This window comes from Oryza sativa, chromosome 8, assembly GCF_034140825.1.
Source record: "Oryza sativa Japonica Group chromosome 8, ASM3414082v1".
Classification (NCBI taxonomy): Eukaryota; Viridiplantae; Streptophyta; class Magnoliopsida; order Poales; family Poaceae; genus Oryza; species Oryza sativa.
In genome coordinates this window covers 19,908,934-19,922,903 of record NC_089042.1, presented here as the reverse complement: position 1 = coordinate 19,922,903, position 13,970 = coordinate 19,908,934, and the positions used below count along the sequence as shown (strand labels likewise).

The following is a 13,970-nucleotide window of genomic DNA, read 5'->3' as shown; positions in this document are numbered from 1 at the left end:
CCGAGAACGGTCACGTGAGCTCGATAACAGTTTCTCCAAAGTCTGCGGTTGAGAATATGAACTCGTTCATTTGCATCGAAGTCGGGGGCTACTGTCAGGGTTATGGATACCACATACCTAATAGTAGTTGACTAAATCTCGATAGGATCCACCACATACCATGTCTTATACGGAAACTGACCTCGAGGGAGTTCCGGGTAAGGAAAGACAACCAGAGTTCTACATGGAAACAACAAGGACTACTTGGATTGTATCCATATTGGTTTCCCTAGTTCTAATTGGATAAGGGGACACCTATGGGTATAAATACAAGCCCCCCTACGAGGAGAGGGGGAGGATCAACACCCGACATGATCAACACCCAACACAATCGACATAGAAGCCTACATACGCCAAGACACGCCGCCGGATATCGACTTTAGGGATAAGCACGGCTAGTACCCTACGGTGTCTCCGGATACTGTTAGGAGAGACGAAAGCGCTATCTCTGATCTCGCCGGGCACGGATTCGAGGAGGAAGGCTACCGTGTTGTCGACTACGAGTCAGATCGTCAGACCGCCATGTCGACAATAGTTAGAAAGGCTACCCCAAATATTGTACTGGTGTGATTATCATGAATAAGAGCAATACCGGCTTCGGCCAACAGGATGTAGGGTTATTACCTGACAATTCAGGGGCCCGAACCTGTATAAAAATCCTCGTCTCTGTCTCTTTTACCTCAGTCTCGCGTATATCCTAGCACCGACGATCCCCATACTGTCCAAATACCGTAGTCGAGACGCCAAACGTCGACAAAAATAATATCTAAAATTAGAAAAACTAAAAGAGAGTTTAAGTAGGAATACAATTTTGAAACAATTGAAATTCAAAAATAAAAAATAAAAATATTTAAAGAACATTATACGGTATTAATTAAAATTTTAAAAAAATCTGAAATTAGGAAAAGAAAAAAAAAGATTTCAGTTAGGAATACAATTTATATATAACTAAAATTGGTGATAAAAAAACTATTGAAAGAAAATACCATCTAAAACACTGATGAGATAAATTAAGTAACATGTCTTTAAAGGAGTAGAGTGGTGGTGGTTGATACGACATATAAAAATTGTTACTAAAACACCAAATAGAATCCCAATGACGATTAAAAAAAAAGGAGAGACAACATGAGCAAAAGGGCAAGACGGTTGCCGGGACTTCTAAAATGTAAAAAAAAAATCCATTAATAATCATATTCGATTTTTAAAATATCAATAACAATAAAAAGGAGAAGCAACAGGCGGGGTGTATAGGAGTATAGTTGTAGAGCCGCCGACGGTTGGCGGGACTTCTAGAAAATAAAAAATGAATCCCAACAATAGTTATGTTCGATTTTTAGAATCCCAATGACAATAAAGAGTAGGTGGCGGATAGGCCGTAGAGGAGTATAGTGGCATCGTTTGACGGGATTTCTAAAAGTTATAAAAAATGAAACTCAACAAGACAATAAACTCTAAAAACTACGAGGTCCAATTTTTAAAGGTTCGAAACTTATAAAAAGTAAAAAAAACCCAATAATAATCATGTTCGATTTTAAAATCTTAATGATAATAAAGAAGGGAGGCAGCGGGCGAGCCATAAAGGAGTACAATGGTAAAGTTTTTGACGGTTTGGCGGGACTTCTAGAAAGTAAAAAAAAAAAAGAACCCGTACGATAATTATGTTTGATTTTTAAAATCCCAATGATAATAAAGAGAAAAGATAGTGGGCGGGCCGTAGAGGAGTATAATAGCAGCGTTTGACGGGACTTCTAAAAATTATAAAAATGAAACCCAACGAGACAATACACTCTACAAACTGTAGGATCCAAATTTAAAAGGTTCCAAGGAAAATGAATAATAGTGGTAGATCAAGCAAGCAAATAAAGAATGATATGACAGAAGTAAGGGATAGTAACTGGTTTGACTTTTAAAAACTATTTGATTAGAAATACGAGGATGATAAGCTTCGGTATTTCAAAGTTTTAAGACCTATTTAATAAATTTTAAGTAAAATTATATTGAAAAATATATTATTTTGTTTGGATGCTTGCTGCGTAATTGCGCGGGTCACCCAGCTAGTTTGTATAAATGTATAGATAAGATAAATAGTTAAACATTCTAGCCTTGCGTTGTATATTAAGAAAACAAAGCTACACAGTTTACAGCCCCACCAGGTAATTCCTGCTGGCCAGCATGACTAGTAACCGTTAACTGGAATACCGCCATCCATTTCCCGATCAGGCTAGGCTTAGACTTTTAAGTCAGTTTATTGGCTTATAGAATTTATAAGCCGGTGGATTTAATGTCCTAAGTTTAGTGGTGGAGTCATACATCTACCTCATATAAGTCAAAAAAAGCTTCTCCAATCTAGCTTTTGGCTTAATAGTGTTAGAGTGGCTTATGGCTTCGAAAAAGCCAAACGAAAAAGCTGCTTGTTTGTTTAGGCTTAGATTTTTTGGCTTATAAGTTGGCTTATAAGCCTAAACAAAAAGGGCCTAATGCACTCCCTCCGTCTGGAAGAAAATAAAGAATTTTGAGTAACTTAGACATATTCTGATGAGAAAATTTCCCGTGTATCCCTAAAATTTCGCACAATCCCTTCTGTACTCTTGAGATTTGCTCATTCTTTTTCATATTCCTAAATTTCAGTTTGGATCCCTTATGTACCTCTTACGTTAGTTGACCGTTAAATTTCTATCATAAAGTCTATTTTGCTCTATCAAGAAATATAAACTTATTAAGTATATTGATAGAGTGTATAAATTTCTTGTATGCGAATATTATGTTTATAATTTTATTTTGTGAGATATTATTTAACAAAAATATTTTTTATCAAATAAATTATCATAAATAATATATTGCATAACAAAGTCATAAATAATATTTCTGATAATTTATTTTTAGATATGACATAAAAAATAAAATTTCTTTATTAGTTATTAAAAATATTTATTTAGCTCATAAATAGATTTATCTTATAAAAATGTCATACTACTATAACAAAATATGCCATATATACAGTTTTATTGGTTTTTTTTTGTTGCCTTCGCGGAGACGAAACTAAAATATTTTTTTAAAAAAATATATCTTTCAAAATAAACTCATAAATATAATAGTCAAATACAATAAATTTATACACTCCGTCAATGTACTTCATAAATTTATATTTTCTTGATATCAAAGGGCTAAATGGACTTTATGATAGGCATTTAACGGTTAACTAATGGAAACGGTATAGAAGGGATCTAAAACTGAAATTTAGGGGCATAAAAGGGAATGGGCAAATCTCAGAGGCATAAAAGGGATTGGGTGAACTTTCAGAGGTACAGAAGAAATTTTCTCCATGCTAATACTGTAATTTTGAACCAGCACAGTAATGCGTCCTTCATATTTTAAGAAAAAAAAGAATAGTACCACTGTATGTTGTTTGTTCGTTGACCACCACTAAGGTCCCCTTTTTTTCCCAACAAAGATTAAGATTTTTCGTAGCACGTTTTTCAAACTGCTAAACAGTGCGTTTCGTACGAGAACTTTCTATATAAAAGTTGCTCTAAAATATCATATTAATCTATTTTTCAAGTTTGTAATAATTAAAACGCAATCAATCATACATTAATACCACATCGTTTTGTCTTCATCTTCAGAAGAAAAGAATAGCACCTAAGGCTGTGTTTAGATCTAAAGTTTGGATCCAAACTTTAGTCATTTTCCATCACATCAACCTGTCATACACACACAACTTTTCAGTCACATCATTTCCAATTTCAACCAAAATCCAAACTTTACGCCGAACTAAACACAGCCTAAGTGAGAAAAATCAACAGTGTTGCACCTCCATGGATTCAAAGCCTCACAGATTGGCATGTAGTTACATCAAACCCATAACAATTCACACGTCCTGCAACACAATACATGAGAGAAGGGAAAAAAGAGAGTACGTGACGAAGCCGTTGTTGCGTTACCTGAACAACCTGGGTGTCGCGCGCGTGCCGGTTCATTTAAAACCAGTATTTATGGTTTTTTTTTCTCATCTTCACACGTTGAAAAAAAATATAAAGAATTGGCACCTTTATAAAAGGTGTCGGTTCATTAGGAAAACCGATACTACTACTAGAGCGAGTACAATTATCTAAAATAATATAAGCGGGTTATATATGTTTCCACATCATATTTCTGCTTATGTCGAAGAGAGAGAAGAGGAGGGAGAGGAAAAGTGGGCTATAGGTTTATAGCCCGCTGCAATATAAACTCTAATAACCTACTCTCTCCGTTTCACAATGTAAGTCATTCTAGTATTTTTCATAGTCATATTGATATTATGTCTAGATTCATTAACATCAATGTAACATTCCGGCCTAGGGCTTAATAGGATTAATAGAATACTCATATCAACAAGTTGCAACTTTTTTTTCGGAAGCCGATCTCCAAAGAACTTCAGGGTAAAGCGTGCTTGGCCTGGAGCAATTTGGGATGGGTGACTGACTGGGAAATTTTTCCCGGGTGCACATGAGTGAGGACAAAAGTGTGCAGCATGGCAAAGTGTGCAGCATGGCACATGCACCCCGGGTGCACATGAGTGAGGACAAAGTGTGCAGCATGGCACATGCACCGGACACACGGACGTGTCCAAGCCAAGAGTGGACGTTCCTGGCCTGGGGACGTTCCTGGACATGGCCAAGAATGGACGTTCCTGGCCTAGGGTTGATCGACGCGGCCAAGAGTGGACATTCCTGGCCTGGGGACGTTCCTGGCCTGGGGTTGATCGACGGAGTGGACATTCGCCTAGGGTTGATCGACGTGGCCAAGAGTGGACGTTCCTGGCCTGGGGACGTTCCTGGCCTGGGGTTGATCGACGGAGTGGACGTTCCTGGCCTGGGGTTGATCGACGCAGTGGACGTTCCTGGCCTGGGGTTGATCGACGCGTGAGGGTGTAACATCCCAGCCTAGGGCTTAATAGGATTAATAGAATACTCATATCAACAAGTTGCAACTTCTTTTCCGGAAGCCGATCTCCAAAGAACAAGTTGCAACTTCTTTTCCAGAAGCTGATCTCCGAAGAACTCCAGGGTTAAACGTGCTTGGACTGGAGCAATTTGGGATGGGTGACCGACTGGTAAATTCTTCCCAAAGAATTCCAGGGTTAAGCGTGCTTGGACTGGAGCAATTTGGGATGGATGACCGACTGGTGAATTCTTCCCGGGTGCACATGAGTGACCGACTGGGAAATTCTTCTCCAAAGAACTCCAGGGTTAAGCGTGCTTGGACTGGAACAATTTAACAATTTGGGATAGGTGACCGACTGGTAAATTCTTCCCGGGTGCACATGAGTGAGGACAAATTCCCCGGTGCACATGAGTGAGGACAAAGTGTGCAGAATTGTGTTGGTCTGTGAGGGCAGTCTATGACCTATGAAAGCTATCAGATGTAAGCGGGCCCGGCCTAGGGAAGGCGGGACGTTACAATCAATATGACTATGGGAAATGTATATATATGTCTAGATTCACTAACATCAATATGATTATGGGAAATGTTAGAATGACTTACATTGTGAAACAGAGGAAGTATGTGAGAGAAGATGTAAGCGGGCCCGGCCTGGGGAAGGCGGGACGTTACAATCAATATGACTATGAGAAATGTATATATATATGTCTATATTCATTAACATCAATATGATTATGGGAAATGCTAGAATGACTTACATTGTGAAACAGAGGAAGTATGTGAGAGAAGTGTGGGAAAAATATTAAGTTAGTTATAGATGATGTGTTAATTTTTGGAGGAAGTACTTGGAGTAGGTACCATTTTTTTTATAAAAAGAACCGACTATGCCCGTATGAAAGTTAATTAAAAAGGGAGAATTGCAAATTTACCACTACTTTCTTCCTCTAATTCGGAATAGCCATTATAAATACATTAATTGCAAATTTGCCACCGAATTTGGTTTGTGTTGCTTCCGTTAGACACTGTCATTTGAAATAGTGCCATGAAAAGACCAAAAGTAATTCATAAAACTAAATTCGTAAAACAAGAAACGTGATAAGACAGTTTTGTCCTTGACCAAAATAGATCCTCTTGCTGCTCCCTCTCTCCTGGATAAGAACCGATCCCCTCCCTCTCACTCTAAGAACCCTATATCCCAAATCCCCTCATCCTTAGGAGCGACTTGGGTGATAGCGGCAGGTACTTCGACGGCAGCAACTCGCGGCAGAAGCACGAGCACTCGCGGTAGCGCAGTAGCCAACGGCTATTGGGAGGCTGGGAGCGGCAGCAGCACGAGCGCTCGGCGGCAGAGTAGCAGCTTGCGATAGCAGCAGCAGGCTAGTTGTGCTGCGGCAAGAGTGGCAATGGCAGGCGCAGGAAGCAGCAGCAGGAGCATGGGCATCTTTATGAGAACACACCTTCTAAGGTTCCAACCCATTTTAGCGGTAAATATGCAATTATGTTTTTTTATAGTGGCAAATCTATAAGAGCAAGTTTAATAGTATAGCCAACTACTAGCTCCAATTCATTTATAGCCAATCTAATAGCTCGTTCATACAATAGTTACATACTACACTATTAATAACTGGTTCCACCTGTCATACACACACTGTGTCTTAGAGTCCGTGCTACAGCTGGCTACAAATCTATAGCCCGCTGCCCTTCTCTTTCCTCATTTATCTTCTTAAAATATATTTACAGCTGGCTTATAGCCTGCTATTGTACCTGCTCTAATACCCGTTCAAACCAATGGCAAATATGCAATTGGCCCAATTAAAAACCACCAAACCAAGCCAAACTGGACGAGCCGAGCCGGCCATATCCTATCCCCTCGCGCGCCTGCGCTCTTCCTCGCTTCGCTCCTCGTCTCCTCCGCCGCGCCCTCCCTCCGACCCTCCCCTCCTGCTCCCTCCCCCTCGCCTCCTCCGTCACCGCCCTCCTCTCCTCCTCCCCCTCCGGCTCCCCTCCCCTTCCGGCCTCCTCCCCTCGCGCTCTCGCCGGCGAGACGGCCCCAATCCCTTCTCCCTTCGCGGGCGAGGTGTTCAACGGGACTCCTCCTCCTACTCCCTTCTGCGCGGCCTCCTCGCGTCACGCGCGCCCACGCACGGCCAGCGACGATCAGGCTTGGAGGGCGCGACGCTGTGCCTGGCCTCCTCCCCTCCCCGCTCCTCTGCCCTCCGTCTCAGTTCGAGTCGAATCGAAGGTACTCCTCCTTCCCTCGTAGCCATCCCTCCTCCTCTGCCGCATCTCTTTGACTCGTGGGATTCGCTCAGGGCGAGGCTGATCGATGGATGCATGGGCGAGGCGGATCGGTGGAGGTGTGCTTCCAGGGACGAAGGTGCGTGCGCCCTTATGATCAAGGGATTTCTTCTTCTTCTTCTTCTTCTTCTTCTTCTTTTTCTGATTTGGTTTTTGTTCGTTCATGGTTTGTGCCGCTAGCGGCGGAGTTGCGGATTCATTTTTCTCTGATTTGGTTTCCGTTCATTCAGGATGCGCGCCGCTAGCGACAGAGGTCTGGACGCCCTGCCGATCGATCTGGAGGTGGGGGTTCCCTGGTAGGCGAGGAGGGCTTCGTCTCGTAAGCGCGGGATGTTCATGAGGAGCAGCAGCTCATCATATTGATGATTAGTAAGTTTCTGCTTCGTATGTATGGTTGGGTTCGAGATTGTTGTGAGATTTTGGCTGTGTGCAACGGCCCCATCGGTTGGCTATTTTAAGCAAACGAAACGGCATATTTACAAATGAAAAATAATTTGTAAATAAAACTTTTATATACGTGTTCTTAACAATCTAAAAGCAAAAGCTGAAAAATAAACTACGATGAAAAAAATCTCAAAATCAACTCCAAATTTAAAGTTGAAATTTTAAATTTTAGCTGATAAGCATAAGGATAAGCAAAAAGATAGGACATTTCTGCTTCCTTGGAGTAAGTTTTTGCTTCTGATTGTGGTGAGATCACCGGGATGCTTCAGTTCCTATATCCCTTGGAGTGTTAGATCGATCGATGCCACAAGAAGCTTTTTTTTTTCATGCCAGTTGGGGTAATAACCGGCACTATAATCTCTATAGGTGCCGGTTCTAAAATCAGCACCTATATGATTGGGCATAGGTGTCCACCAATTGGTGCCGGCTGGGAAACTGGTATCTATAGCCGGTTCGTAACCGGTACCTATACTGATTTCTGTAGTAGTGGCGGCAGAGCAGCCGCGGAGGGCTCGGGCTCCTGGTTCCTCGTCATGGAGGACGAGGCGGCCCTCGAGCGGGCGACCGTCTGCTGTGGGTTGTGCCATGGCAGTGGCACACACCGACACACGTGCTCGGCCTCCCCTTTCCGCAGAACCGGAAATTCGTGGTGGATGGAGGTAATTAATCAATCAAGGTGGTCGGTTTCGTCATCCGGGCCACCGGCAAATATCATGAATGGTTAGTATGCGCTTGACCCCATAAAAAAAAGAGGCGGGGCGGCAAACCAAAAAGAAAAAGATCACGAGAAGTTTATCTATTCAAATGATGCAAACAAACACGTTCAATCCATCTTTGAAACACAAGTAAAAAAAAAAATTCTATGGAGTCTATAGTATCGAGTTCGGCTAGAGCCTTCAAAACTATAGAGCTGGCCCTGGATACAACCAAGGGGGTGTTAACAAATTAACGTTGTTAAAAAAAAACTATGAAGTAAACGGCAGAGAATATCGCTGTTAACTATGACGGCCTGTTTGGTTGGAGGGAGTTGGTGATGGGGAATGAGAGTTTATGATATCCGGAAGTTTAAGTTTGAGGACTAAAAATGTAACTCCCATGACCAATCCCACCATCAACTCCCTCCTTAAAACTCCCATTCCTCTTCCATTCTCTTGCCAAACAGGCCGTGAAGGCATAGAGTGTTTTGTTAACTACGAAGAAATAGGGACGTACTGCATCATTAGTATTAACGACCCATCATTTTCGTTCGTACTAATTAACATTGTATCAGGTAGGCACTTTTGAGAGTTCCTACTACCACTTCATAGTATATTATCCTACGATCGTTGCTATTATATATACATCAGTCAAGGAGGTGTTTTATATAACAGCTTTCATCCACAGTTACGTCCGGCAATCTAAATGATAAACAGAAACAAATTTGGTGGAGCAGAACAGTAATTCAACACAATTATAAAGGGAGCCATCTTGAAATTTATTAGATCCAATAGTAATAGAAACAAGGGACATTTTTTTTTTGTTACGGAGTCCAGTATTTACTTGAAAGGCATTGCATGTGCTTTCTCATAATTTCAAGACGCTGCCTGAATAATCTGTTTAGTTGTATTACTTTCTTTAATGTATGACATTGTTGACATCAGTCAAGTTGCTTTATACAGCTTTCATCCACAACACTGCACGGCCGGCAACCTGAATGATAAACTGAAGCAAATTAGGTATACAAATAGAGATGCACATCATATCCATGGCAATTGACAAGCGCAGCGATACATGAGAGGATCGAAGAAAATGTACGTCACAAGGCCGTTGTCAAGGTACCTGGACAACCCAGAGGCAGCGGCGGAGCCACTGCCAGAGGGCCCAGGATCTGGGTTCCTCATTGTGGAGGACGAGGCGGCCGTCGAGCGGGCCACCGTTTGCTGTGGATTGTGCCGTGACCCGAAGGTGCACACCCTCCCCTTCCCTCAGAGCCGGAGGCTTGATGTGGGTGAAGACGACATTGTCCTCTTCGTCCCCGTCGTCGGCGAGCCGTTGTCGGCCGGCCGCTACTACGTCGTCAAGGCCATCGGCCACCACGCTGGGAAGGTGTTGGCGTGCTCACGGGAGGAGGACAAGACAAGGATCCTCTTCTTCTCCTTTGTGGACGATGCGCCACCGAGGCCATTCCACCACGGCGACATCTACCAGCAGGTGGAGGTGGTGGCCGTGGCGCAAGCGTCACACTGGCTGAGGGGATTCAAGGCGGTGGCGGTTGCGCCGGATGGCATCCCGCCGAGCTTGCTGAGGAGGAAGGGCTGGGAGGTGAGCAAGGCCATGCGTACGAGCTACGACGGCCTCAATGACGACGCGCACGGGATAGACTGGCCGCTCCGTCGCCAGATGCCAGACCTCGACGGCTTCGGCATCGGCGCGGGAGGCTCGCCGGCCACCGTCGTTGGCAAGTGGTACTGCCCGTTCATGTTCATCAGAGACGGCGAGCAGCGGCTCAAGGACCAGGTCAAGCGGTGCAGGTTCTATGAGATGACGCTAGAGCAGAGCTGGGAGGAGATATACCGCTGCGACAACACTCACCGGGGCAGCATCAGCGGCAAGCCGCCGGATGAGATCAAGGTGAACGTGACAGTGCGCCGGTCGACGGCGCTGCTGGGCGGCACCGGTGCAGTAGTGCAAGAAGGTGGGCCTCAGGTGGTCGATGGGGTGATGTGGTTCCGACCGGCGGCGCCGCCGACAAACTCTGGCGTGGCAGGTGGAGTTGGGCTGGACATGGTGGTGTGGGAGAAGATGAAGTGGGAGCTGGAGAGAGGAGGGTGGGTCGCCGGTAATGGCGACGTGGAGAGTATCGAGAGGGTGGAGAGGGGTGAGGCGGCGGGTCAGTGGGACAAATTTGGGTGCTACCTGCTGCTTGAGAGCTTCGTGCTCAGGAGGATGGACGGCAGCGTTGCACTCACCTGTGGTTTCAGGCACACCAGCAAGATTACAACCAAATGGGTATGATCAAACGATGTAAGTAATACTGTAACTATCGAATTTTAATTATCTCTGTTAATTTTTAAAATCTGGAGATATTGATATCGTGTCATCATAATAGGTTAAAGAGAGTCGTTACATATGACAATATCTGTAACAGTTGTTTAAATCAATCGTTAGAGATATCTATTGGAGTTTTAAAGAGCCATCACTGATAACTGCCTGTATGTAATGGCTTGTAATTTAGAGCTGTTACGGATAGCATAGTCATCAGATCTTTATCTATACTCATATTTTCACCAAGTGAGTCCAACAAAATGAAAAAAAGAACTCTACACCGCTACTGCCTCCTCTTGGGCTCTCCGTGCCAGAGGCACTCCTGTCTACGTGCTCCTCATCGGTCTCTCCTTTCCCATGGGCGGCCCTCCTTCGTTATATTTAAATTACCTTTATATTTTATTAATTTACATCTTAGACATATTTAAATTACCACCGCTCTATCCCTGCCGAGGCTTCTCTATGATTATATTTCGATGAAAAAAAATATAAATTACTTTAAAGTTATATTTAAATTACCTTTATATTTTATTAATTTACATCTTAGACATATAAAAGTAAATTTAATAAAGCCTAAAAGTAATTTACATATGTTATAGAAGTAACTTGAAACAAAAAGAAAGTAACTTGTCACGACATTAGAAGTAAATACGTTGTGGGGGTAACAATGATATGTTGATTAAATCTAATTTCTGGATAGACTTATGTTTTTACCCTCACAATATATTTACTTTTAATGCCGTAACAAGTTTGTTTTTGTTTTGTTTTAAGTTACTTCTATAATACATGTAAATTACTTTTAGGTTTTATTAAATTTATTTTTATGATTAAGAAGTAATTTAATGAAATCTGAAAGTAATTTAGATATATTATTAAAGTAATTTGTATTTTTTTCATAAAAAAATATAATCATGTGATATCTTGTTATAAAGATTTAATTGTTACGAACCCAATGGTGTAATTGGATCGTAAATCGGATGAGTAATTTAAGAGAAAATTCTATAAAAAGAAAAAAATACATGCACTTTTGGCGTAGTAGCAAAGGTTGCTTGGTTAGGATAATCCAACGTACGGTCCATTTTCAAAGCATGCAAACACAAAGAAATAGGGAATCGAGCTCAGCACCTCCTGGTCCCAGATCACCTATTCTCCACGAAAGCAAGCTACCGTTTTTAATTGAAATTAAACTTAGTTACTTACACCCCACTTACAATGTAATTACACGTAAATTACACTACACTTACATTTGGCATATTTTTCTTAGAAAAACTGTCGCCATATTTATATGTAGACCCTAAATTTTTTAGTTATACTTTGGTGCAGATTAATATTTTTTGGGGTTATTCACACTTCTAGATTTGCAACCAGATCAAACAGGACCATTCATGTGGTTGCCACTTTATAAATCTGTCCGCAGCATATCCTCCGTCCCATAAAAAGTAAAAACAAATCTAATAGGATAATATCACATCTTCTGTAAGATTTGTTTTTTTCATAAGACCGAGCAGCACTGTAGCAGGAAGATCTACCGTAGTACTTAAGCCTAGATGAAAAGCTCGTGACTTGTTAGCTCGGTTCGGCTCATTTGGATTTGTTAACGAGCCGAGTCAGAATTTTAGCTTGTTAGCTACAACGAGTCAGCACGAGCTAGCTCGTGAGCCAAACGAGCCAAGGACCAACGCAAACAATAGGCCCAACCAAGCACCACAAGGCCAACAAAATAAGGTCACAAGCCCACACAAGTAGAGAAAGATCAGTGACAAGACGCACAAAGGAATAAGTTCACTTTGACAACCTTAACTAGTGAACGAATCTGATTCATATCCCTTAACCACAATACCGGATATCTCGACCCCGCAATTATTAAAACCGGTGCAATTTGACTCCTTCGGTGGTTTTGGAGGGCGGTTTCACTGACGTGGCGCCTACGTGGCAGTATTGACCTGGTTTTCGTTCTACGTGACGTTGACGTGGCGCTTAGGCGGCATAAGAATTAAAAAATATGTGTGGGACCCATTTGTCATAAAAAAAGGAAATTGTGGGACCCACCGTGGGGCCTTCTCTCTCCCTTATCTCTCTTTCTCTCCCCCTCCCTCCTATTCCTTCTCCCTCCTCACCGCTCCCTTCTCCCTCATCCCTCTCTCTCGCAGCGGGCAGCAAAGGCCACAACAGCAGCAGGCAAGCGGCGAGCGGCGGAGACATGGGCGTGGCGCGGCGCCCGCGAGCAGCCGAGACACGGGAGTGGCGGCATCACCACCTCTCAGCAGCATCACGCGGCTCCTGTACTCTTCTTGCTGCGCCACCGCCTACATGTACTACTACGGTAATCATCTTTCGTGGCGGCCATTTTAGGTTTTCCCTGGCGGAAATTGCAGCCGCCACAAAGCAAAGATCAGAGAAGATGTCGATCTTCGCTGGCGGTTATCGGCCGCCAGCGATAATCGATTTTTGCTGGCGGTTGTGTTATACCGGCCGCCAACGATAATCGATTTTCGCTGGTGGCTGTGTTATACCGGCCGCCAGAGATAATAAATTTTGGGACAAAAAAAAACCTATGTAGCTGCCCTCTAGCCGCCAGCAAAAATAAATATGCCCACATGCTGCTATCTGCAAATCCATAACAATTCAAATCCACATCAGATCCACCTCAAGAGAACACTACATCAATTTCTCACTTCATGTTCAACAAACAAACATCAATACATGTATATGAAACATCCATACAAACAAACATCAAAATGGAGCAATACATCAAAATTGTCGTCGCCAGCACCTTCCTCTTCCTAGCATTGGCGTCGCCGCAATCGTGGTCGCCGCTGTGGCGGCCGCCGCCCCCTCCCACCGGTTAGATCTAGGAGAGGGAGAGGGAGGGGAGGGGAGGCGAGGAGCCGCACCATCCGGCAGCGTCGTCGTCGTCGTCAGCTCCGCCGCCGCCCACCTGCCATCGTCGTCGCTACGGCCGCCACCCCCTCCCTCTGGCTAGATCTGGGAGAGGGAGAGGGAGGGGAGGGGAGGCGAGGAGCCGCACCATCCGGTAGTGTCGTCGTCATCGTCAACTCTGCCGCCGCCTGCCTGCCGTCGCCGCTGTGGCGGCCGCCGCCCCCTCCCACCAACTAGATCTGGGAGAGGGAGAGGGAGGGGAGGTGAGGGGAGGAGGAGGCCCTCCGGTCATGGCCCCTCCGCCCCCTCCCACCGCTGCACATCCGCCGCCAGCGGCCTGGCCCGTCGTCGTGGTTGCCGTCGCC

The 13,970-nt window shown here is 43.8% G+C and overlaps 1 protein-coding gene and 1 non-coding gene across 3 annotated transcripts; both read left to right on the top strand.

Moving 5' to 3' along the window:
* Positions 1 to 6,802: 6,802 nt before the first annotated feature.
* Positions 6,803 to 10,876, top strand: LOC4345565 (uncharacterized). Of its 2 annotated transcripts, none has more exons than XM_015793122.3 (4): positions 6,803 to 7,201; positions 7,272 to 7,336; positions 7,488 to 7,626; positions 9,360 to 10,876. In XM_015793122.3, exon 4 carries the CDS (start codon positions 9,472 to 9,474, stop codon positions 10,693 to 10,695), a length of 1,224 nt encoding a protein of 407 aa, XP_015648608.1. In that variant the 5' UTR covers positions 6,803 to 7,201; positions 7,272 to 7,336; positions 7,488 to 7,626; positions 9,360 to 9,471; the 3' UTR covers positions 10,696 to 10,876. The 2 variants fall into 2 exon arrangements, with proteins under 2 accessions (XP_015648608.1, XP_015648610.1); XM_015793124.3 differs by having other exon boundaries at positions 9,347 to 10,876.
* On the top strand, positions 10,293 to 10,421 carry LOC112936276 (small nucleolar RNA Z206). Its single transcript, XR_003238403.1, has one exon. It is a non-coding gene; the product is annotated as a small nucleolar RNA Z206 (small nucleolar RNA).
* Positions 10,877 to 13,970: the final 3,094 nt, after the last annotated feature.

Excerpts from the sequence above, each read along its gene's own strand:
- LOC4345565 (XM_015793122.3), top strand. The coding sequence starts at position 9,472 with ATGAGAGGATCGAAGAAAATGTACGTCACAAGGCCGTTGTCAAGGTAC.